The sequence below is a fragment of the Aythya marila genome (assembly GCF_965140915.1).
Source record: "Aythya marila genome assembly, chromosome: 19".
In the NCBI taxonomy this organism is placed as follows: Eukaryota; Metazoa; Chordata; class Aves; order Anseriformes; family Anatidae; genus Aythya; species Aythya marila.
The window spans coordinates 8,652,685-8,675,530 of NC_139060.1; the positions used below are offsets into that span (position 1 = coordinate 8,652,685).

Genomic DNA, 22,846 nt, shown 5'->3' on the forward strand with positions numbered 1-22,846 from the left:
GTCACAAAGAGGAAAAATGATCTCTGGTGTTTTGCGCTGTTGCATCCGAGCGAGGAACGTTATGGCTCTAGTCTCTTCCCTCACAGAGCACAGTAGGCAGGGGCTGTGCTGACTCCAGGCTCGCCCCTAGGGGTAATCTGGCACAGACAGGAGCCTTAGGCCATCTCCTGCCTTGAACTACAGCTTCACCATTATTCAGTGTAAGAAATATCGTCAGACACTCCCAGATAACTGCACTTTTCTATCCCCTTCCAAGCAGATAAGCTACTGGGGTGATGTTTTTGACTCTTAATTTAATTGGAAGCTGCCTAACTCCTTGAGCTGCCATTAAGGACTTGGGCTTTAGAGCCAGAGCAGCAGGGTTAATCCCCACTGCAGCATCAGCTTTGGGAACAAAGAGACGGGGCTCTGCCTGCCGTGGGATGGGGGCAGAGCCCTGCCTGTACATTTTGACAGGAGTACTCGTGAGCATTGTGGTTTGAGACTTTGCGATCGTGTCCGGATGGCCTGGAGCCAGCACAGTGAAGCAAGTCTTACTGTTCTACTTCTGTAGAGTTAAAAGAGGTTTTTGAAAGTTAAAGAAGTTATAAGAAATCTGTTTTATTAAAATCAGTTTGAAACAAAATTTGTTCCTGAGTCTCCGCTATGAGAACAGACTGTATTAAGCCTTGTAGTATTAACAAATGACCGAGATGTACATTCTTGCCTAGCTTAGGACACAGTGCTGGTCCAAGAGTGCGCATCTGTGAAAGAAAACCCTTCTGAGGAGCAGAATTGGGCACGCACAGCCTCCCAAGAAATACACTTCTCTGCCTGGAAAGGAAGCAGAGAGGAACTACAAACGATTCTTAGTGGAAAAAAAAAAAAATCTGTATCCATCTACTTCATGAGCCATATCCCCCTATGAAAAAAAGAAAAATCACATTACTTTCTTCTTTTAGGTTCAACAATCCAAGCCTCAGTCTTTCCATGTAATTGTAGTATCCCAACTATACAAGTAATAATCAACACCATCCCATATTAGACACGCTAAAGCCAGGCTTATTTTATTCTTAAAATAAAAACAGCAGTAAAGTTGAAGGTTTTGCTCTATTAAAAGACTCCGAAAATAAACATTTCCAGCAAATATCATATGTAAAGGGCTCTCCCTTTAAGGCCACTCTATCTGGGTTTGCGCCTAGAAGAGCGTCTGCACCCAGCAGAGGTAAGACTGGCTGCCTCACCTTTGGCTAGGGAGGAAGGCTCTGCTGCTGCCTCCTGACCTGCGTGTGTTGCCTCTTTCTGTCCTAACCCCCCTTCACTCCCTGGATCCTGGCAGTTGTCTGTGCCTTCCCTTTGCCCGGCTGCATTGGCTTCCTCCTCCTCGGACGCAGCATGTCCCAACAACTCCCCCGCGGCGCTGGTCTCTTCAGGGGGTGGGAAATGGGCACTAGTGGTAGCGGACTTGCTCTCCTCCTGCAGGTTTTCTTCTTCTACAACCGCGATTCCACACGTGTCATCAGTCATGCTGGCGAGGCTTTTGCCCTCTGCTACAGAGGTGGCCAGCTCACCCTCACCCTCTGGACACCTTGAAGTTTGTTCTTGCGGTGCTGACAGCTCTGTACCCTCCTTGTCTAGCCCATGATCAGCATCCGTCTTCTTGCCGGTATCTACTGCTGTAGCAGGAGGCTGTTTCTGATCATCCAGCAATTGGGAGCTGGAGCCCTGGGAATGCAAAGGAGCCTCGGGGTAGGCAGCTGTGGCACGATGCCTTGCTGCCTTGTATCTCTGTAAACATAAATAAACCAACGTGAGAGACGAGCCCAGCCCAGCCACTGTCCCTGCAGCGAGAAGCTGGTCCAGGAAAACCTGTACAAAAACAATGGTGAGTGACAGCTAGGATCTGCAGGGGCACACACCCTGTCTCAGCAGCTCTCCTGGCCTGGCTGCTGAGGCTTTCAAGCAGAGAAGGGTCAGCTCCTGTCAGAAAAAGTGGTGATATTAAAAACTTCATGACTAAATGCTGAGTGACTGCATGGCACACGTGTGGCTCCTGAGACAAAAATAACGTTTTGGTAACTGTTAATATCAGTCAGACTCAGGACTTGGTAGATAACGATAGTGCAAGTGACAGCTCTTGCTCCAGCTAATGGCACGTACCCCAGCTCCATGAGGCTACGCGCTGCCCTGACCTAGAGAGGAGCGGTTTCATGGTCAACAGCCACAGCAAGACTTAAACTAAAAGCTTACGAGTTTTCATTCTGCTGATACAACCTCTGCTATCAGTGAAATTGTTGGTAGGAACACTAAGATACCAAGAATATCCTCTTGTTACAAGGTACTGAAGTTGTCTACAGAATAAAGGTAAGCATGTTGACAGTAAAATGACTCGTTGACGCTAGCTACCATGGTGAGCCAGTAGAGGTCTGTAAAGAGACTGAGATGGCTACTAGCCATTTTCAAGCCTGGTTTTCTGAAAAACAGTGACTCTCTGTAGCTAGCTAACATGCAGCAGGAATCTGGTCTTCCACGTCCCAGACACAGCATGAGCTAAGGGAATGAAACAAAGCTCCCTTTCCGCAGCAGCTCCCCCCACCACATAACTGTCAGCTTTCTGCTGAAAGGTCCCTTGAACTTGCACTAGCATTAGACCTGACGATTTCACAAAATTATTTTCAGCACGTTGGCTTTCACCAGTCTAAGCAGTGCTCCTGTAGTCTGCAGTGTGAAATTACAGCACGCCAGGCAGGCAGCTTTACATTTTCATTTCGTGTATCGTCGCAGGTTTGTTCTTTCCCTGCTCTCAAATAGTGGAATACATGTAATATTATAATGCAATGGAGCTAGATCAGTCAAGTCAAATGTTGTACCCAAACGTAATCAAGCGCAAGTGTGCCAGTTTGTTTTCAAAGTGATGCTGTAAACTGCCTCACAGCAGACAATTCTCTGCTTTGAAATCCTTTGTTAGCCTACTCTGATGAGAATACTCCAGAAATTGGAAATGATTTAACTCAGACTGTGATGCAGCCAAGCAGACTAGCTATCTGCCTGCAGATATTGAAGGCTGGACTTCTGCCACAAATAATCCCTCCAGGTCACTCCGGTGTCCATTTGAAAAGCGTCTGATTTCAGCATTTAAATGGGCCAGAAGGGAGGCATACACGCTGCTGCTGCAGTTTCACTCTATGCCGATCTAAAATAAGCCAGGAAAGCTGCAAGGCCAACTCCTTCATTCCAGAAATGACTAGCTGCAGGGGTGGGAGAGGATGAGCAACCCTCAAGGAACAGCTGTAGTGTTCTCTTGCTACTTGCCTTTCCAAATCCACAGCTCTAAGTGCTGGCTTCTGCAGCAACCCCACCCCTGCTGGATGCCACAGTGGTTGATGGGGAATCGTTAACTTCTCCGACAATTAGCAGAAAAACACTAAGATGCAGCAACAGCTGGATACATCTGTGGTAGGGAAACAGCTTTTGGGTACTGGCAGAGGACATGGTCACTGTGGGAACCTTCCCTCTTTCCAGATTCAGGGAATGCTGCTCTGCTACGCAGGCAGTGGTCAAAGGGAGAGGGCAGAGCCAGTGCAAGTCCTGCATACCTCCCACGAGGAACTAAATCAGGCCCCTACCACGTCAACAAGGACAGAACAACGGAGGCAGATTCCAGGCCAGCCCAGTAGGGAAAGCTTCTGGATATGAAAGCAGCAAGGGGCAATGCTGCGGCTTTAGGTGGAGCCTAAGGAACAGCATCAGCTGGCAGAGCTTTGTGCTAAGGAGTTTTCTAGGAAGGTGGAGCAGACAGACCGACTGACTTCCTGCTGCAGGCTGACCCTGGGGACCAAACACTCTTGTAGTCCATCACGGTGTGCTGTGATGCTCAATTTCAATATTTCTAAGGTGAATATCTGATTTTACCAGGCCCCTTCATGGATGAATCACCTTCAATTTCGGCTAAAGGAGCTGTTTCTGTAGTCACTGCAGTATTCCATGAAAAGATGCACACGCATCAACCTTCTTTAAAATGAGCAGCCTCTTTCTGTCTCTGTTCTTTCCCAATTTTGACCCACCTGTAATCTGTCTAACAAGGAAAAGAGGAGGCCTAGACTCAACAACAGACTCCACAGGTTCAGCAAACAGAGCAGACACTCTGAGGAAGATTTCCAGCCAGAAACGGGCAACAAGATGACAGCAGCAGTAGCTAGGAAAACAGGACTGGACTGGTTTTAGATCTAAAGGGGTGAATGGGAGACAAGCACAGAGCACACCAGGAGAAAGCTGTGGCACAACGGACACCAAGGATGATGGAAATGAACTGAGGACAAGACAGCTAATGGGGTGGATTCACTGAAGAGACACGCACAGGGGTAACAAATGCCAGGCCATGCAATCGCCAAAGGGTCTAACCTGAAAGTTCTCAAAATGCATCAGGGACTTGCAGTGTGCGAGCCGGGCAGCAGAGTCGCTATGGTAGAATTTGTGACACAGCCTGCAGAGGTAACCTGCGACGGGGACCAGAAAATCCAGGCCTGCGAAACGGGAGGGGAAGGGAAATCACAGATCACATTGAATGGAACTCAAAATAATGAAAGTATGTTAAAAGGGAAATTAAAGGAGGGGAGGGGAGAAGAAGAAGGAAAATTGGAAAGCTTTGCTTCTGTTAATCAGGGGTTTTGCAAGATGACTTGCTGAATATCTTGTCTTACCATGGAATGGCTGTGTGCTTGATATTCAGAGAGAAATCTGGCTGCCAGAGCAAAGAAACTACACAGAGCATTAAGGGGAAAAAAAGAAAAAAGAATACAATGGAAAACTACAGAGAACATGTGATCTAATGTAATGGGATCAAACCAAGCAGAAGACAGCAGGCGCGCAAGAGGAACACGCAGAGAACATTCACAGCATGAATCATTATTCCATCTGCCACACGATAGTGGAAGGTTACAGCGATATGGAAGATTGGTGTAAACAGCGCTCTCCTTGGGCACAAAACAGCCTCTGCAGAGCTGCCCTCTTCGCAACACAAGTGGCCGTTAGAGGTTTGAAGTCAGAATTGCTTACAGGGTGGGGACAAGACACAGCCATCTGGAGGCAACGCTGCCCACCAGTCCAGCAACGTGTCTGAATAACCACTAGGTAGAGCGTGGGGGTTCTCAAGCAGAGGAAACATGCACAGTTTGGGCTCTGGCAGAGAGCTCGATACTGTCAGTACTGCTCAGTATCTCTGTACAAGCTGCATTTGTGCTGGAAAGCATTCTAATCAATACGCTTTCAGGCTCCATCTTTCCAGAGCATCCCTCGTTTGCCACCTAGCTTATTCGCCTACCCTATTTGCTCCATTTCCTGCCTTGTTAAGGTATCTGGCTCTCACCCTTTCTTCCTCAAAGGGAACGACAGCTGACAAACGTCGATCACATCCTTACATTTTATCACAGTACAAGAGAGCAACTTGGCATTGTCTCCAGGCAGCAGTGACCTGCACCAGTCTGATGCAGATGCTGAAGCAATATGGCCGAAGAATTCATTACAGCAGTGGACAGAGACCATCCTCCCTTACAGTTACAGCATGCGGCCGTAGAAAGCTCTGTGGGCCTTAGTGTTCAACTGTGCTCGCTTACCATAGGCTGTGTCTGGACAATACTTCTCACTTCCTTCGTAATCCTCCAAAGACACTTCCTTCAGCCCAGTCTGGAAACCAAAAGAACGTTAGTGCCTAGCCAATATTTATGCCAGTTCCCTTCTCGGGACCTTACATTTTTCTGGTAAGCTTGGGAGTAAAACAGATGATTCACACACCAGAGACGGAGTTGCACAGCATATGCTTAGGGCCAGATACAAACCCCAATGTCAGGAGGCCATTTTATCGCGAGGGTTAAAAACACCCCTTACACATCAAAGTCTGAAGTAGCTTAGCCATGTTCCTCCTCTTGGTAACAGCTCTCTACTGGGAAAACGGTATTTATCAAGATAAACCTCCACACATATGTTTGCTATGAGACCAAGCTGCTGCTGGGCTATTCAAAGAGACTATGTCAACGTCTTTGACAGAAATTTGTTCCCTTGAAAACACATCGCTTATGCTCCTCAACAACAAGGTAATGTTTGAAGGCACCAGTAGGAGCTGTACAGCACAGCAGAAACACCCTTCTGCATCCCATCCATCGTGCCCAATTCTCCTCTGCACTGTCCTGTGCTCTGTTCAGGGCCCTCACCCTCCTGCTGTAGGGTGCAAGGTTGACTAGACTCTCTAAACCCTGAGCTCAAGCAGACAAGACCGAATAAGTCACAGGAGCCCACCGCAGATTCTCAGATAGATCAGTCCTTCTCCATTTGCATGGCATACCTGCTTGGCAGCAGAATCCTCATTCTCTACCAGCACTACATCAAGGTCATCTTCATCCTCACCAATTCCTTCCTCTTCCTCCTCCTCCTCATCATCTTCAAAACAGCCAACAGCATCCACTGTGATCAACTCCTCTGAATCTTCTGGGCTGCCCAACTCCTTTTCTCCCATTCTCACCTGTCAGGTACAGAAAAGATAGATCAACTCCGCACTCTCCATCTAACCAAGGAAGACCCTAGGCTCTGCACAGACTGGATGGGACTGCAAGAGAAGCACTAAACTGTCTTGTTTGCAGACAAGCCCAACACCTTGCCCCTTTCTCACTTAATTTCTTTAAGCTCTGACAATTGGAATCCAGACAAAGATTAAAACTGAAAATGGGGTTTGATGAACTGCATGCCTTCTTTTCATCCCTGCAGTAGTCTGAGGAGCTGAAAGTTAACCTGCTCTGTAGCTTAGCTACCTCCAATGTTGTGCAGCTCTCCACTCAGGCAGTATTACCTCTTTGGCTTTCTGTTTGTGCTCAGGGGATTTCATATGTTCCACAAACTTGCGAGGGGTCTTGAAGTGGCGGCTGCAGACAGTACAGAAAGGACGAAGAGAGCGTTTGGCCAGCTATCGAAAGAAGAATGAGAAGATCTAGTAAGCCACGAGAAGCCACTGAAAAAATGCAGATAAATCTTTGGCAACAGACACACAGACCTGCATCTAAAACAGGGAGACCACAAAAAAGCGTCTTATTTTCAAGAAAAAGGGCTTGCTAGCTCCTACCTGCCAAAACAGTGGAAAATATGCAGAACAAAACGTGTTTTGTAAGAGGTGTTGTGGAATTTTTTCCCTAGGAGCCAACAAATACACACATAATAAATACAGTGACCTGCCTAAATTTTAGCTTGAAAACTGATGAGGTAAAAACAGTAGGTCCTTTCTGAATATTTATTCAGAAAAGTCAAGAATCAAAACCACCTGAAGCACCTCTAATACTGACACAGCACGGTAACTGGAAGTTCAACCCATACTGGTGTTCACAGGCAGCAGGTAGCACAGTAGTGCCTTCAGACAGTGAGAGCGTTACTGGCAGAACTTTCTGTGCATTTCTCCACTCCAATCACCTCTCCCTTGCTGCTTGGGGAGCAGGAGCTGCTAGACACTTCCACTCAATCCCCACAAAAGGTCAGTACAAAGATGACATGGCTGTTACCTTGTGTTCCTGGGTCCTGCGATGTTTGATAAGATCCCCGGTGAAGTGTATCTGACAAGTGTTACACCACCGCTGCTGGGTCTCTCTGAAGTGACAATGGATATATCTGTAAGTCACACCTTTTTACACTCTCCATGGAGTACTGCAATTTGCAATCTGTTCTCAGCCTTATTTTCCTCAGCATTCCTATCTTCACAGGCTTGGATTTATCTTCTTCCCTTCCCAGCCCCTTACATCGAAGGCATAGCTCATGCTGACCCCAGCCCCTTACATCGAAGGCATAGCTCATGCTGACACAAAGGCACCAGTTAGAACAAGTCTCCAATTTGATCTGCTGTATTAAAAACTGCACACCAGGTCCAAAACACCTTCTTTTCTCCACAGGTTGTTTAGCTTGGAGAAGAGAGGGCTCAGGAGAGATCTTATTGTACTTAACAATTACCTTAAAGGAGATTGTGGTGAGGTGGGGATCAGGCTCTTCTCTCAAGCACCAAGTGGTAAGACGAGGGAAAATGGCCTCAAGTTGTGCCAGGGGAGGTTTAGGTTGGGTATTAGGAGAAATTTCTTTACTGAAAGGGTTGTGTGGCATTGGAATAGGCTGAACAGGGAAATGGTTGAATCACCATCCCTGAAAGAAACATTTTTCAAGAAACATGCAGATCTAGAGCTTAGTGGTAGACTTTAGTACTAGGTTAAAGGTTGGACTAGATGATCTTAGAGGTCTTTTCCAATCTGAATGAATCTATGATTCTATCAAAATTCACACTGGTATCCTTTAAAAAGAAGGAAGGAAGATGCCTGTAGCAGATTAAGGCACCAGAAACCAGAGGGAGTTTGTACATTATCCTAGAATACAGAGGCACCCTCGTGCCCTGAGGAATTTTGAAACTTGTGTAGGTCTTTGTCCAGGTTGTGTTATCTACTTCAGACCAACACTCACCCATCTTTCTCAGCCAGCAACTTCTGCTCCTTCACCATAGGCAGTAGTGAAACAAAACAAACGTTGCTCATGTGCTGAATCTCCCCAAGGCGCTGCTGGTGCTGAATTCCAGCCATGTGGGATTGGAAATTCTAAGAGAAGGTTAGGAGAAAGATCCATTTAAATGTATTCAAAAGACAGCAAATAATAGGTATGAGCTATGCTTTCCATTCTCTTGACTGCTATATAACAATGAAATGGTATAAAAGCTTAAGAGCATGGCTGCCTGTGGATCCACCCACATTCGTTCCCTAGCAGGTTGCCTGCCAGCTCCTCAGAAGAGGTTTACTTTATCCGCACGCCTGTCATCATTTTTTCTGTTCCTCTGGCTAACAAGTCTCCTGCTGCACCCATGGCAGCTGGCCATCGAATTCATTTCTCTTGACAGTCCACCCCAGTCAGACCTGCGGATTTATACCTGCTGACTGCAGCAGTTGGTCTTGCAGATATAACAGTAGAATTTAAGGACCGATTCAGGGCTGGGGTCAGCTGTGCCCACCTCGCAGGTCCAGTGCCCTGGTTTCAGAGCTGTTGTACTGATAGCTCTGCTCTCGCTGCTCTGCTGGATAGTTACTTTCAGTGAACCTCCAGAGCTCAACACCTGCCAAAAGAAAGAATCAAGACTAAATCCAATATCTCAGTAGAAGACACTAAAAATTACACCTGTTTTTTAGATGTGACCTAAGCTCTCTGTCTCTTATAAAAGCACATTTAAGCTTGAATTCACAGGAGGCTGATAAGAAAGACTCACATACACTCCTTCTCCCAGCACTGCCAGATCAACAGTTCCTGTGTCATGGTAGCAGGCCTACTAGTATAGATGGCTGTTTCTACAGCCTCTAGACACTGTGTGATCCAGTCACTGGAGAAGAACAACAAGCAATATTGGGTGGTCCCTTGGTAAGGGACACTCTCAGCTCATGCCTTCCTGCAGGACAAAAGGCAGCTCAGAACCACACCTGACAGAGGAAAAAACTCATACATGGGCAGGATGATATATTTGACCACATTTTTAAGCCTCAAATGTCTTCAGAAGACTCAAGTCTGACTCACACCATGGGTTAAATCTTGTCTGCTTTCACAGATTTACACAGTAAAAGAGACGGTTTAATGTCTAGCACGTGGGCAAGGTAAATCATGTAAAAAAAAGGCTCTCAGGTTGCTAGCTTCACTCACCTCAGTTTTTCCTAGATGTCTTTCAGAAGCATAGACTCTCACTATCTGCTCAAGCCTGCTGTGATGGCAAGTCCCACAGCAGCTGCATCTTTCCTACCATCACCCAATTTTCTTACGTCTGTTCTTCAGCAACAAAAGGTGTATTTTTAGCTATGTCCCTTTAATATATAGGTTTTTCAATGGCTTTTTCAATTCAACTTTCCTTCTTTCCATATGAGCACTGAACTCTTAGCCGAGCCTAGCATCCACAAACAGGCAGCAGTAGGGAAGGTACAGGCTAGCAGAGGTACAAAAGCAGCAAGTCAGAGCAGACTGTGCACTAATTGCAGACATATTATGCCTTATTGCTAGGGACGACAGCTTACAGCAGGAGACAGAGCTCCAGACGTGGGTGCCATCTGGTTCCCAGTGGCAACAGGCATCTCCGGGATGGAGGGGGAGGTTGTATGTTCTATAGCACCCCAGCCTGCTTGGAGTGGTGTCTGCTTACCTCAGGAGCTTTTGGTTCCTCAGAGAATTTCCTCTCTTTAGAGAGATCTTCAGCTGCGTACTCCTTTACATTGTCTGTACCTAGGGACAGAGAGTCTTTTCAGCTGTCTTAAATCAAAATAGCAATGACAGAAAAAAAGAAAGCAGCAGGTGAAGTCAGGGAGCTTTCCTCACAGTGCTGCTGGCCATAAGCCCAGCCTACAAACCTTTCTCCATATAAATCCTTATTAAAGAGGGAAACTCTTCCCATCATTTGCATTTGCTAGGCAACAGTAACAGAACAGTTTTTAGGGGACTATGTTTGGATTTGGTTCCTACATTTTCTCCTCCTTTCCCCATCCAGTACGACTGGAGAGGAGGGCATTTCTGAAGAGACTCACAGGATCCACGGTTGCCGACAGTTAAGTGCAATTCCAGAAAGGCGTGCCCTAAACGTGCAAATCACAGTGCTCAGCAACTCACCATCAGCTTGGCCATGGGTGCTCAACTCTTCCTTGCTGCCTGCTGCATCCTCTAATGCAGACTCTTCAGTCACACTTCAGGGATATCAAGAGAACAACCTTATTTGCCATGTTAAAGACCAAGAGATCAAGAAAACACACCGAGGCATGGGCTGGGGTCTAAGCTACCACACTCTCCACTAAACCCCCCTAATCAATAAGCTACTGGAAGTGTATTTCAGGCAGGGATTCAGCAGAAATAAGTGAAAGCAATGCGGAAATAAATGAAAACAATGGAGAGTGATCATTCTAGAAGAGGTTCAGAAACAGCAGCCAAATAGACTGGACAAGAAAGTTACAAATGATTCTTTGGATCACCGCCCTCTCCTACTTGAGGCCTGCAGAGAAATCAGCTCATACAGGAAATATTCTTAGTAAGGACTCTCAGAGTTCATTCCTTTGATCGGTGACCTGCAGTGAAACTGCAGAGCCTGGACATCCCTCCAGGTTGCTCTGTGCATGAGAGAACAGAGAGGTTCTCAATTACAGCTTACAGGGATTTCATCATAACAGCCTGTTCTATTTCTATCAGTCGTGCTTTATTCCAGAGTCCCTACAGTTCCTCTTTTGGGGGAAGTAGAGCTGTCCAGGACACAAATCAGAGGACTTTGCTTTGTTTTCTTTGGTACTATTGATCTACTAAGGTGAAAAAGATCCCGAGGAGACTGCTGAGAAAAAACGGCTGACTTGCAGAGGACACTCACTGGACTTCACAATGCTTTTCCCCATCTCCCATTTTTCCATCAGGACTAACACCTTCACCATGGCTTGAATGCCTTCTCCCTCAGGCCAGCCTGATACCCCACCTGCCAGGATCCTGCTGCCAATATGGGACAGCACATTCTGCACAGGCAAGAACGCAGACTGCGCAGGTACTGAATCCTGTGATCCAAACACACACGCACACACCCCCCACATAATTTATCAGATTGATAAGTGAAAATGTAACTGGGTTATACGGCTATAAATATGCAGCAGGGTTTGGGCAGTGCAAACATGATGAAAACAAGAGTGGCTGGCATTAACATTATTTGTCAAGTGCTGCCAACAGGCTCAACACTATACCACACACAGATGGTGACAGCACTCCAGGGCAAGGGTTTGCAGCCTAAACTGCAAATCTAGGGAGCAATCTAGGGGAGCAAAAGCCATCACAAGCAGGAGCTAAGGAGGAAATGCTATTATATGGATACTTGTCAGGCCATGCTAGAAGAACTGGGTGTTCAAGGAGGATTTGAAGATGAGTGCTTTCTGCACTGGAATGAGGATGTTGTTCCAGGCATACAGATGGCACAGAGGAGAAAAAGCAGAAGTGGGAAAAACCTGAAATGAAGAAGGAGGCTGGTATTCCTGGCCAGAGGGAAATGGAACGATGAAACAAGAAAAAAAAAGTGTGACACTAATGGAGGGAGACTATTCTCATCTGCGGAGGGCAATATGAGAATGGTAAACCATTTTTTTTCGGAGAGCTATCATCTATTCATTAAAAGTAAACAGAAACACTTTAAAAAAAGCTGAAGAATGATCTATTTAACTAAACACCAGCCATAAGTTATGCATCAAATCTGGCAGTCCCTAGCTACTGCTTAGGAGAGGATTTTCCTAATACCAGGTTTGCTGCAGTACTCACACTTGATTTTTTTTTTTTGAGTATATGTAACAGGACTTTGATTAATACCCTACTAAATATTAATGTAATTAAAATTAAATTAGCTTTGGCAAACAGATTAACAAAACATATGCTCAAATGCATTTGACTTAGCTTTAATTTAATTTATTCACTTTCTTGCTAATTTGCAGTCCATAATTCACAATGGTCCCTGCTCACATAATATTTATCAGTCTTTAATGTTTTACATGATGGAAGTATTATCAGAACATCAAAGTAATCCTGGAATATTCTCCCTAAAGCTAGCCATTAATCTCTAATCTACAGATGGGAAACAGAGAGGTGAGGAAACTTGTCCGAAACCACGCGGTGAATTGTTAACAGGGAAGATAAGAGGACCCAGGAGCCCTGACTCATAGTCATTAACATATGTCAGAGAATTCTCAAATCAATGCCTCCAGAAATCTTTATTCACTTCCTCCTCTTCTCCCCCCCGCACCAGCTCACAGTGACAGTTCTGGGAGAGGCACAGCACCATGCAGATGGCACAGTGCATTGTAACGTGCCTTCCCACTAGATGGCAATGCAGCCTTGCCTGTGCCTTCCTGCACCCTCCAGAGAGGCAGGGAGTGCCAAGATCAGCCTGCAACGGCCAGCTCGCCTGTGTGCTGCACAGCCCTTGCGGATAATAGGATTGCCTTTGTTTATTTTTACCTAGCAGACAGGGATACTGGCAAAGACGGTCTTTGCAGAAGGGTTACAGAACTCAACGCCCATGAATATGGGCTCAGATACCAGGGAGTACTGGTTCTTTTCCCTTTCTCATTCCACAAAATAAACCATCCTCTCCTATATGCCCACTCTACCTAACATATCCCAAAGCTTTCTTCTCTGCTGATACCTGACTGCTCAGTTCTCTTTTTGGCAGTTAGGCAAGAGGTTTAGAGAAATATATCATCCCGGATCTCAGCAGGCATCATGAGATTTTCACAATCATTTGAAATACCTCCTGACTGCCAGTACAGTACTGTCCCAAATTAGACAATACCTGACAATACCTCTAAAGCCTGTAACTATTTCAATACCCCATTCAATAAATACCTCTTCAGTCTTTTTGCTGCAGGCTCAGCGTTCAACACAGATTCTGTTGGAGTTCTTGGTCCTGCAGGAACACAGAAGATCTCCTTAGCAAAGCAACCCATGGCACCACAAGCACATTCCCTAACTGAATGGTCAGTACCAAAAAAAATCCCCGCTAATTTAGAGCAAATAATACTGTACACTTGCTTATTCTGAATTTGGGAATTGTAGTGACAAGGTTAGATAATTCAAGAAATTCATGACCTAAGAGATCTGCATTTTATTGCAGATGTCAGTAAGAGGTGTGGTCCAGAAAGAAATCCATGCTTACATCTACTAACTGGGTCTTAGTCCTACACCTAGATGACAAGAGCCCAGACCACTGGAACATTAACCTATGTCAAGTGGCACAGCCATCCGACAGCAACCATTTACTCAGGTAACTTTCCCCACCACATACACACTGGCCACAACCTCACCATGTTCCTGCATTTTTGAGTATGCAGAAAGAATATGTCTACTTCAGTATTGTACAGACACTGCAAGAGATTCAGTGCCAGTTTCAGTTCTGACCAGTGGAGCACTCACTCAACTCATCTTTTCCTTAAGCAAGTTGATTGGGACTGCTTCTGCTTCATGTTTGTAACTCCATGAGATGTTTGATTCAGCATGAGTAAGGCAATGTGGAAGTTTTAATTTCAAACCAGTTCTCTTTTCTCCACATCTCAAATGGAGCTCATTGTCGAGATGAATTCTGAGAGGTTTTCATGCAAGAGATATGGAGCTGGCTTACAACTACCAAGAATATCCAGATAAAAAGTATATATAAAAAGCACCAAAAGCAGAAGGTGCAACAAATGATTTAGGTATTTACAATTAGAGTAAAACATAAGGCTAAAGACATCCCATGTCTTTGCTGCAGGAATAGCCATGAGGAGTTTATTGTCTGGAAGCATTTGTTTCACTACAGGCTCCCTCTTACCTGTGGATGGAGAGGAGTTGTTCTGCTCTGACCCTGCTTGCACTTCCTCCGGGATTTCCATTTTCTCATCACCTTGTGTCTGAGATGAAGAACCTGCATCTAGTTCCCGCTTCCTGTCGGGGACCCTCTGGAAGTCCTGCAACAGGCAGAGAGTCTCTAGAGAAAGGACAGTCCAAGTGTGGAAGTCTACTTTATCCAACAGAATGGGATCAAATATGCAAAAGCTTATCTAAGAGGAGGAGAAGTACCAGGTCAATTAATCCAAAACCAACTTCCACGACACAGAGGTCTTAATGGTGGAAGGTGAGAATGTTCGTTTTTTTTTCTAGCATTTTCCAAAATACTAAATTTTTTTTGGAAATTAAGTTTTACGAAATCCTCATGACCAGATATAATTCTGACCTTAAAAAGGAAAAACAGCTCAAAGAGGCAAAGTGACATGTCCATGGCAGCAGCAGGTCATTTGGGAACACCAAACTGCTCTGAAAGGCTGAAGGGGTAGAAACTCTGGCCTCTGTAAAGCAAAGTACTCAGCCAGGATTTCTTTTACTGTCATTACTTTGAAGTTGGTACCTCTAAATTCTCCTTCTATTTTATATCTAAACTCTTGTGCTATGAGGTACTCTCTGTCCTGGGCAAGAACAGACAGAAGACTTTAGCATATATGGGCCACAGGAACTTTAGGGATGGGCTTCTTTCTTCATTTCTTTGTCAGCAGTATGGTGCAAAAATAGTTTTCACTGTAAAGTTCTCTCCTTTTTGCTCTTTACCTGTAATACAGTCAACCACTGTGAGTGGAAAAGGAGCACAAAGCTCGTAAGGAGTTGGAAACTACAAGCTCACCTTGCGAAACATCCGGTTCTGCCGCTGGAAGGGAAGGCTGGGGAAGCCCAGGCGAGTCGGCTTTAATGAGACCCCAACAGGTGGTGGCCCTAGGAGGGAATGTCTTGTAGCCTGAGGAAAAAACTGCTGCAGTGCTGGGGCTGTCATGTTAAATCCACGCAAGTTTCCTACAAATACAAATACACAGCACATCACCACCCTGAGGTATGCAAAATAGAGAGAAAATCTTCCCCCATCCCGTACAAGCAACAGGGAGAGAAGGGAAGGGCTCTTCCACGCGAGACACTGGACTGCTCTGGGTGCCATATGAATGTTCTATGCTCTACCCTTTTTAGTCCCCATAGAACAATTTGATGTGATAGCAACTATTACTATATATTGGGCTCTTTAATTACAATTGTCACTGCAGGCTAAGATCATTAGAGCAATTATCTGATCCAAGCACACCAGTGCTTGTGTTCGCAAGAAAACAAGTCTCGTTTTACAGAAATTCTCTGTAAAAAAAGAAAAATTCATCCCACATTTGTGCAGCTGGCAGCTCACGCCATACCATGGATGCTATTTAACACTGGCCAGCAACTGCATTTCATTTAAAACAACACTGGACTTTTCAAACAGAGATTTGACAGTCCTCTCTGCCACCTGGTTATCAAGCAAGCTCAACATGTCAAGCTAAACTGAGACACTTGAGATGTTGCCATTTCCAATTATAATGCTCTGCTTTCTGAACAGTTCTCTTCAGCATCCACAGACCATTAACAGTCTCAACAGTCCCTTCCAAAGGCGGTCCCCCATTTCAGGAGATAAGGGAATGGAAGTGTACAAATGCCTCAGCCACACCCTGAGAAGCTGTCTACCATTCTGGGAACCTGGACTTATACTGCAATTTTTTACTTCGCACTTGAGTAAGTGCATATTCCAACTGCTGAGCTGTTAAAACAGCCCAGAGAAGACTGGAGACAGGCACCCAAAAATCTGAAGTCAAGCTGCATTGCTTAAAGCCTGGAACACAACAGGGAGCACACCCTATGTTTGCCTTCAAAAGTAATCTAATCTCATATTACCTATCATAAATAATCTCTTACTGTAAAAATATGTAGCTGCATTAAAAAAAAACAAAAAACACACCTATAAGGCAAGAAATTATCTCCTGGTCTTGCTTTAGTACCTGTAAAGGACCATGCATACATTTCAAAGTATTTATTTTTCTTCCTAATCCCACTGCTGAAGTGGAATGCAGGCAATAAATTATTTATGCTGGTGTTTCCCAGGTACAGAAATACCACAGCACCAGATATTCTTACACGTAACCCAAATGTGAAAATGACCCAAAAAAATTCAGATCCCTACGAAGGGCCACAACAAACATCACATCTGTACTGCATGTTACCAGTGGCTAGCTGGTACAGGGTAAGGAAAGAGAAGTCACAATGCAACTCAGCATATAGAGGTGAAAAGAGGGACAACACTAAAACAAAGTGCCATAGAGTGTTCATTAATAAACCTTCTCCTGCTCTCATATCTCATTTGCCTCAGGTCCTTGGCATACTATTTGAATACGACTTCTCAATAAGAGGTTTTACTTTAGAGAAAAGGCCAGACTACGCTAACATTAAATGTATCAGAAAGGAGAATGACTGACTGTGCTTTAGTCAGTCAATTTTCCCCTGACACAAATATATGCATCAATCTCCAGAATGTGTTTTTTTCTTCATTACTGCTCGTTTCCCTACAACCTGACACAGGACTGTAGAGAGCCACTGGGGTCACTAGAGAGCCCTCTTGCTAAATGGGCAAGAGAACAAAAGGCAAGTTAACAACATGCAGAATAAATCTATTGTCTTCACATCAGGGCACAATTCACAAACGAGAGAAAAATTCTAAGCTTTAACCTAAACTAGTAATATTAGAACTGTCCCAGGTAAAGATGTTCTATGTTGAAAACACATATCAGGTATTTATTCCTAATATCTTTATGGTAGCAATGCTCTTAATTAAGGCAGCACCATAAATTTGTTTTGAAAATATATCAAAAATCCACTTCTGGAAATACAATGATGTTGCCCAATCCCAGTGATATTACCCACCATGTCAGTCATTTCAGGGAATCAAAATTCCACACAACAATTGAAACCCAAACCATTTTTCACCACAATATGCTTTATTTGTTTGTATTCCACTAAGCTTGGACAAAGACAAGCATCTACTTTTGCAAACGAGGTTAGCATAACGTAACAGACAATGAGATAAAGTGTCCCAAATGAGACAAATAATAAAAATATAAGTATTTTCTCTGAATATATTGGTGGAAAAATACTCTTTCCACCAAGTCTAAGAGGGAAGGTGTTTCCAATGCACATATTTAATATTAACCTGATAGCTTCTAGTGCTATTCCCAGTTGTGAACGCTTAGGCACATGGGATTTTCATCAACTGAAGAACCTCTGTGATGTGTTCTATGGACAAATTTGAAGAGGAAAAAAAGATGATAAAGAGAAATGCCAAATACAAAGACAGCAATGGTTCAGCAAGAAATAGCCATACTACGGTTTCAGTCTACAAAGGGTGATTAAATAACTCCAGTAAGAAAGCGTCTCCCATAACGACAGTACCTTGCATCTGTTGCATGAGTAAGGCCCGCTGAAGCATAGGATTGGCATTGAGTAGCGATGGTTGATTTGTTGCACGTAAGCTCAGCATCTGTTGCTGTTGCGGTGGTGGTGGTGGCAAACCCCTGGAAAAGAAGGTATTAATCATAAGAATCCAATAAAATAAAAACAAAACATACCCTTCATTTTCAGAGACCTAACAAGTACAAAACGGAGGAGCAAAGAACAGCTGAAATGCTCATATACATGCATGAAAAGATACCGTACACCAGCACTGTATCCGCTTTCTTCCACTCTCCTGGAATTTCCAAAGCTGACAGATTGTCTATCAAGGAATTTGAGGTCAGAGAGAACTCCTTAGCACCAAGCCCACATAAAGCCTGTCAAGCAGCATAAAAAAAGCCCAGGAGCTGACTGCAGTTCTACAGAATTATGCAGCAGCTCCTCAGCAGAAACTAGCGATCTAGATCAGCAGCTACATTTAACAACAACAACAAAAGTTCTAAAAACCAGGGAGTTTTCTCAGTAGCTTAAAGCACATTTTCCAAAATCTATGCCTCCCACACAGAGCCAGACAGGTCACAATTGTAAATGGTGCCCCCTAACTGCAAGAACAGGACGATAAAATAAAGCACAGCCTTCGTATTTAAAACACGAGGAGGAAGAAGTGAGCTGAAAAGGACTCTCCAATCCTAAGGAGGGTGGAGCAGGCATGAGACAAAAGTCTGAAGAAACGGGCAGGCATTTCTTCAGGCGATTGCAAGGTCAGGCCCACCTCTAAAAACGACTGCTGACACAGCTAAATCTGTCAGAGGGCTGTAAACAGGTACCAACATGGATCAAAATAACCATGCTGACAAAAAACAACCCCTTGACAGATTTTACAGCAGCTAATCTTCACATTTCCTGCTCTAGATTGTTCCAGTCTCAGAGCGAAGAAATTTCTGCCAGAAAAAACATACTTTTAAAGGTACGAGATGCATCCATGCTAGCTCGCAGCCTCATATTTGCATTTTAAGGGCAGCTTTGGTTACAGTTTTAGACATACAAAAATGGAAGATTTAGGGAGATGAATATTTCTAGAACAGAAAGATTCCCACGTTTCTCTCATAACCATATGCTTTATATGGATAAAGTCTTTTTTTTTTTTTATCATTTATTAAATAAGGAATTAACTTTGCTCTTAAATTCACATCCTCTTGCTGTGAATTTCCAGAGCATAAGGCTTTATAGAGCACAGTAACTGCAATTAAATACATCATTTCAGGGATTTTTTTTATTAGTTCAATAAATCTCAGCTCATCAGGGACAACTGCTTGAACCAAAACAGCTATTTTCTCTCTTGATTTTTTTTTCAGAAAACCCTGTTTATTTTCTTTTTTAAAAAAAATCTGGCATATGTTTTTTGTCTTCTAACAAACAAAACGCAATTTTCTCCCCACACACGCCCCATAATGCCCAGTCATGTCCTCAGCCGTTGTGCCACTGCAGAAACAAGTTGCCTAAACAGCATCCACTAACCTCGCCCTGACCAGGAGAGAAAAAAAAAAAAAACAAAACACAACAAACACAACTGAAGTTCAACCACCGTCATACATTTTTTATAAAAATACAAGACGAAAGTGTGCATCTTTATTCAGCAAGGCTCGGCGAGGTGCATAGACACATTTCTGGGGGTAAAAACAGCATTTTTTTAGCGAACTCCCCGCTGGCTGAGGAGCGACCACCCCAGCGCTCCCGCTCACTGCGAGGGCAGCCTCTTCCCTTCGGAGCATCTCGCTTTATTCGCTCAACCCCGGGGCATTTGACATCCCCCTCGGGGATTTCAGCGCCGGGAGCAGCCCTGGCAGGCTGATAACCATCTCCCAAAACGCCGGCTGAAGGGAACGGGAGGGTCACGGAAAGCACCCGCGGCCCTTGGCTCCTCACGCCTCAGCCCGACCCGCCCGGCGGCGCGGCCTCCCCACAGCGGGCTGCCGGCCCTCAGCCCTGTCCCCCCGCGGCTCCCTCCCTCAGGAATCACCCCCAACCCCTCCTCAGCACCCACAGCCCCCTCCTCAACACCCCCCGGCCTCCCTCCGAGCCTCCAAGGCGTCCAGCAGCGCCCGCCCCCGCCTCCCTTTGTCGCCTTCCCCGCCGGGGGTAGGGCGAGGAGGGAGCGGAGGCGAGCGGTCCCCCGGGGCCAGGCCCTCGATCCCCGGCCTCGCGTAGCGGCGCTTACCGGCCTCCCTGCTGCGCCGGGGGATGGTGGTGGTGGTGGTGGTGCTGCTGCTGCTGGAGGAGGTGCTGGAGCTGCAGCAGCTGCTGCTGGAACTGCTGCTGGTTGAACATGGCTGGGGAGCCCCGAACGGGGCGAGCCTGAGACAAAACACGGGAGGGCGAGGGAGGCACCGGCTGCGGGGCTGGCGCCTAGCAGCCCAGCAGCCATTGAGCAGGGGAACCGCCGCCACCGCCGCTGCCGCCCATTCATTCACTGAGCCGATCCCCCCCTTCCTCCTCCTCCTCCTCCTCCTTCTTCTTTCCCCCGGGGTCATCGCAAGCAGCAGCCCGTGGAGGAGGTTTCCAAACCCCACCTCCTAAAAACACGCTCTCTCCCCCCCCACCCCACCTCCCCTCCTCGCCGAGCCCTCCCCGCGCCCCCCTTTCTTCCTTTACCCTTTTTTTTTTTTTTTCTTTTTTTTTTCTCCAATTTCCCTTCTTCCCTGCCCCTCCGGCACTCACATCGCACCCCGGGGCTCTCACCGCTCCCCACCAGCCGCCTCCATCTTCCCGCCGGGGACAATAAAGCACCTGCCCGGCCCCGCTCCCCGGCCCAGCCCGGGCAGGAGGCAGCTCCTTCTGGAGGGCTGGAGGACCCAGCCGCTCCGAGAGGGCGTCCCTGCAAGGTTTGCATCACCCCCCCGGAGCCTCCTCTCACATCGCCCCGGCTTGCGACACCTCCATTTCTCGTCCCCCGCACAGAAGAGGGGTCCCCTCGGCCCCCGACAGGGGTTGGGAGGTGATGGGCACCATCTGGCCAGGGCTGGGGCAAGGGGAATTTGCAATAAGCGGCTGAAGAGGAGGAGCAGATGGTAGCCGACTACATTGCTTTTCTGCTTTTTTTTTATTTATTTTTTTAACCCCCTTTTTGTTTGTTTGTTTTTTAATAGTCCAGGGGAATCTTTGGTAACCGTCTCGCTGAAGGGATGGGAGAAGAAAAAACAACCAACAGCCTCAGGCCGTTTGCTGTGGTCACATCTTGGCAAGCTTGTCATGAGAACCTGGAAGAAAAACAGGGACTTTTGCAATGTTACGCTGTGCTGTAGGCTGAGATGACTTTTCTAGCAGGTCCATCCACTTTTTTATTTATTTATTTTTGTGAGAGTTTGCAGCAAAACCCTTCCTGCGGCACTTGTTTTCTGTCAGTGGTGAATTAATTTTAAGTATGTCCAATTCACATGACCTCTGCATGAAAAAAAATATATCGTGACTGTCATTTCTTATACTAAACCTAGCAAGGGTGAAGATGCATTTCTGCTCTTTGCCATTCCAGAGAATCCATCCTGAAATAATTTACTTTCTAGTCTTATTATTCACGCCAATAAAGACTGCTTTATTCATGCTAATAAAGACTCATTAAAGGCCTCAAAATTGATTTTTAGGTGAAAGTGTTGTAAGCTGAACACAATTGCTGGTGATATACAGTTAGCATTAATAATTTTCAATGCAACAGCATATGTTTATTTTTCCTTTGGGCCTTTTTATACTGTTCTGATTTTACAATAATCAGTTTGGAGATGACCAACCGTATGAATCAATGACTGGCCATGGTAATGCCCAGAGCCGTTTATCTTGTCACAGCTGTCTGCACACAGAGAAAATGCTCTCCTGTTAAGCATTAAAGCTTAAGTATCATCACAGGGAATACATACATGGAGCAGAAAACATGTGGAATCTTTTTCTAATCATTTTGCATAATTGATCCTTTTTGCTTCTGTAATCATCCTATTACAGCGGTTACCAGTCTGTTCTGCACTGGTAAGGGAGGGATAGTTTTACGATCCTGTATATGCCTGACCAATCCCTATATTAAGCAGATACATTAAAGACAGGCTTTCTTCTGCTTTGTCCTGGACACAAATTATTAAACATTCTTCAATAAGTTTATAAACATTAAGTCTACAATTCAATGCACATACTACTGCATTGGACACAAATCTGAATGTTGATTTAGTCCCATACTCCATAGGCTGATCTTCAGAAATGCCTTTATGTGCCAGATGTAAACACCGTACCTACTAGAGATTGCTTAACCGAATCCAGAAGACAGAAGTTCTACATTCAGTTCATCCTGCTGCTCGGTTTGAAGACACATAGATGCAAGTTAACAATGCAGGAAATTGAGCTAGGATTCTTTCTTTTCTTTATTACAGACTACAAAACAGCATTTATTAAGTTGACAGCCTAAAGGGTACTGTTGATCTTCACTGAGCATTGCTACATATAAATTTACGTTTTTTGGTACACGATAGACCTCTCATCTGCTGAAAATCAAGTTGTTTTTTTTCCCCTCCTGTGAGGAACACCTCCCTTTCAGCTATTAAGCAACTTGCTGCTGAATGTTTGGGATACAGTGGTAAACACATATCATTATGTGTGAATACATGGAACCTTAAAAACTTAGATCTACAATAAAGAGAACAATGTTATTACTCAATCCCTTCAAGGCACAGAAACCTAGGTGTCCTAGGGCCAGGGATGATTACACACAGGTTGTCTCATTGACAATGGGAGTAAATCAAACAGCATTATGAGGATCAAAAGATCAAGACAGGAAAATGACCCAGAAAGTACTCTTCCATAAAGCGACTAACATGGGTTTTTGGATCATCACTAAAAGGCAACCTGCATTACACCTCTATACAATTAGATCAGGGTTATGAAATTTCTTGGCAGATAAGGGGACAGACCATAGGAAAGCTTTTTATTCAGGAGCTGGATTGCATTACATAGTCAGACAAGTTTTTGCTGGGCTATATGAATTTGTTCCAGGGACCAGATCGGGCCTGCAGATAACCAGACA

At 45.2% G+C, this 22,846-nt stretch overlaps 1 protein-coding gene across 4 annotated transcripts; it reads right to left on the bottom strand.

Annotated features, from left to right (window-relative positions):
- Positions 1 to 791: 791 nt before the first annotated feature.
- CIZ1 (CDKN1A interacting zinc finger protein 1) lies at positions 792 to 20,565 on the bottom strand. Of its 4 annotated transcripts, none has more exons than XM_082775776.1 (16): positions 20,006 to 20,347; positions 17,788 to 17,909; positions 15,176 to 15,342; positions 14,333 to 14,468; positions 13,372 to 13,432; positions 10,624 to 10,697; positions 10,163 to 10,242; positions 8,915 to 9,097; positions 8,458 to 8,588; positions 7,518 to 7,602; positions 6,818 to 6,931; positions 6,317 to 6,493; positions 5,592 to 5,661; positions 4,381 to 4,502; positions 1,224 to 1,767; positions 792 to 901 (listed from the first exon to the last, which is right to left on the bottom strand). In XM_082775776.1, the coding sequence occupies exons 1-16, from the start codon at positions 20,113 to 20,115 to the stop codon at positions 885 to 887; spliced, it is 2,193 nt and encodes a 730-aa protein (XP_082631902.1). In that variant the 5' UTR covers positions 20,116 to 20,347; the 3' UTR covers positions 792 to 884. The 4 variants fall into 4 exon arrangements, with proteins under 4 accessions (XP_082631902.1, XP_082631900.1, XP_082631901.1 ...); XM_082775774.1 differs by lacking the exon at positions 792 to 901 and adding an exon at positions 20,506 to 20,565 and having other exon boundaries at positions 1,159 to 1,767; positions 20,006 to 20,142; XM_082775775.1 differs by lacking the exon at positions 792 to 901 and adding an exon at positions 20,506 to 20,548 and having other exon boundaries at positions 1,159 to 1,767; positions 20,006 to 20,193.
- Positions 20,566 to 22,846: the final 2,281 nt, after the last annotated feature.

Coding starts and splice junctions, on each gene's coding strand:
- CIZ1 (XM_082775774.1), bottom strand. CDS start 20,115: ATGTTCAACCAGCAGCAGTTCCAGCAGCAGCTGCTGCAGCTCCAGCAC. Junction 15,343..17,787: donor ACTCATGCAACAGATGCAAG/GTACTGTCGTTA, acceptor TTGTATTTGTAG/GAAACTTGCGTGGATTTAAC. Junction 1,768..4,380: donor TGCATTTTGAGAACTTTCAG/GTTAGACCCTTT, acceptor TTATGTTTACAG/AGATACAAGGCAGCAAGGCA.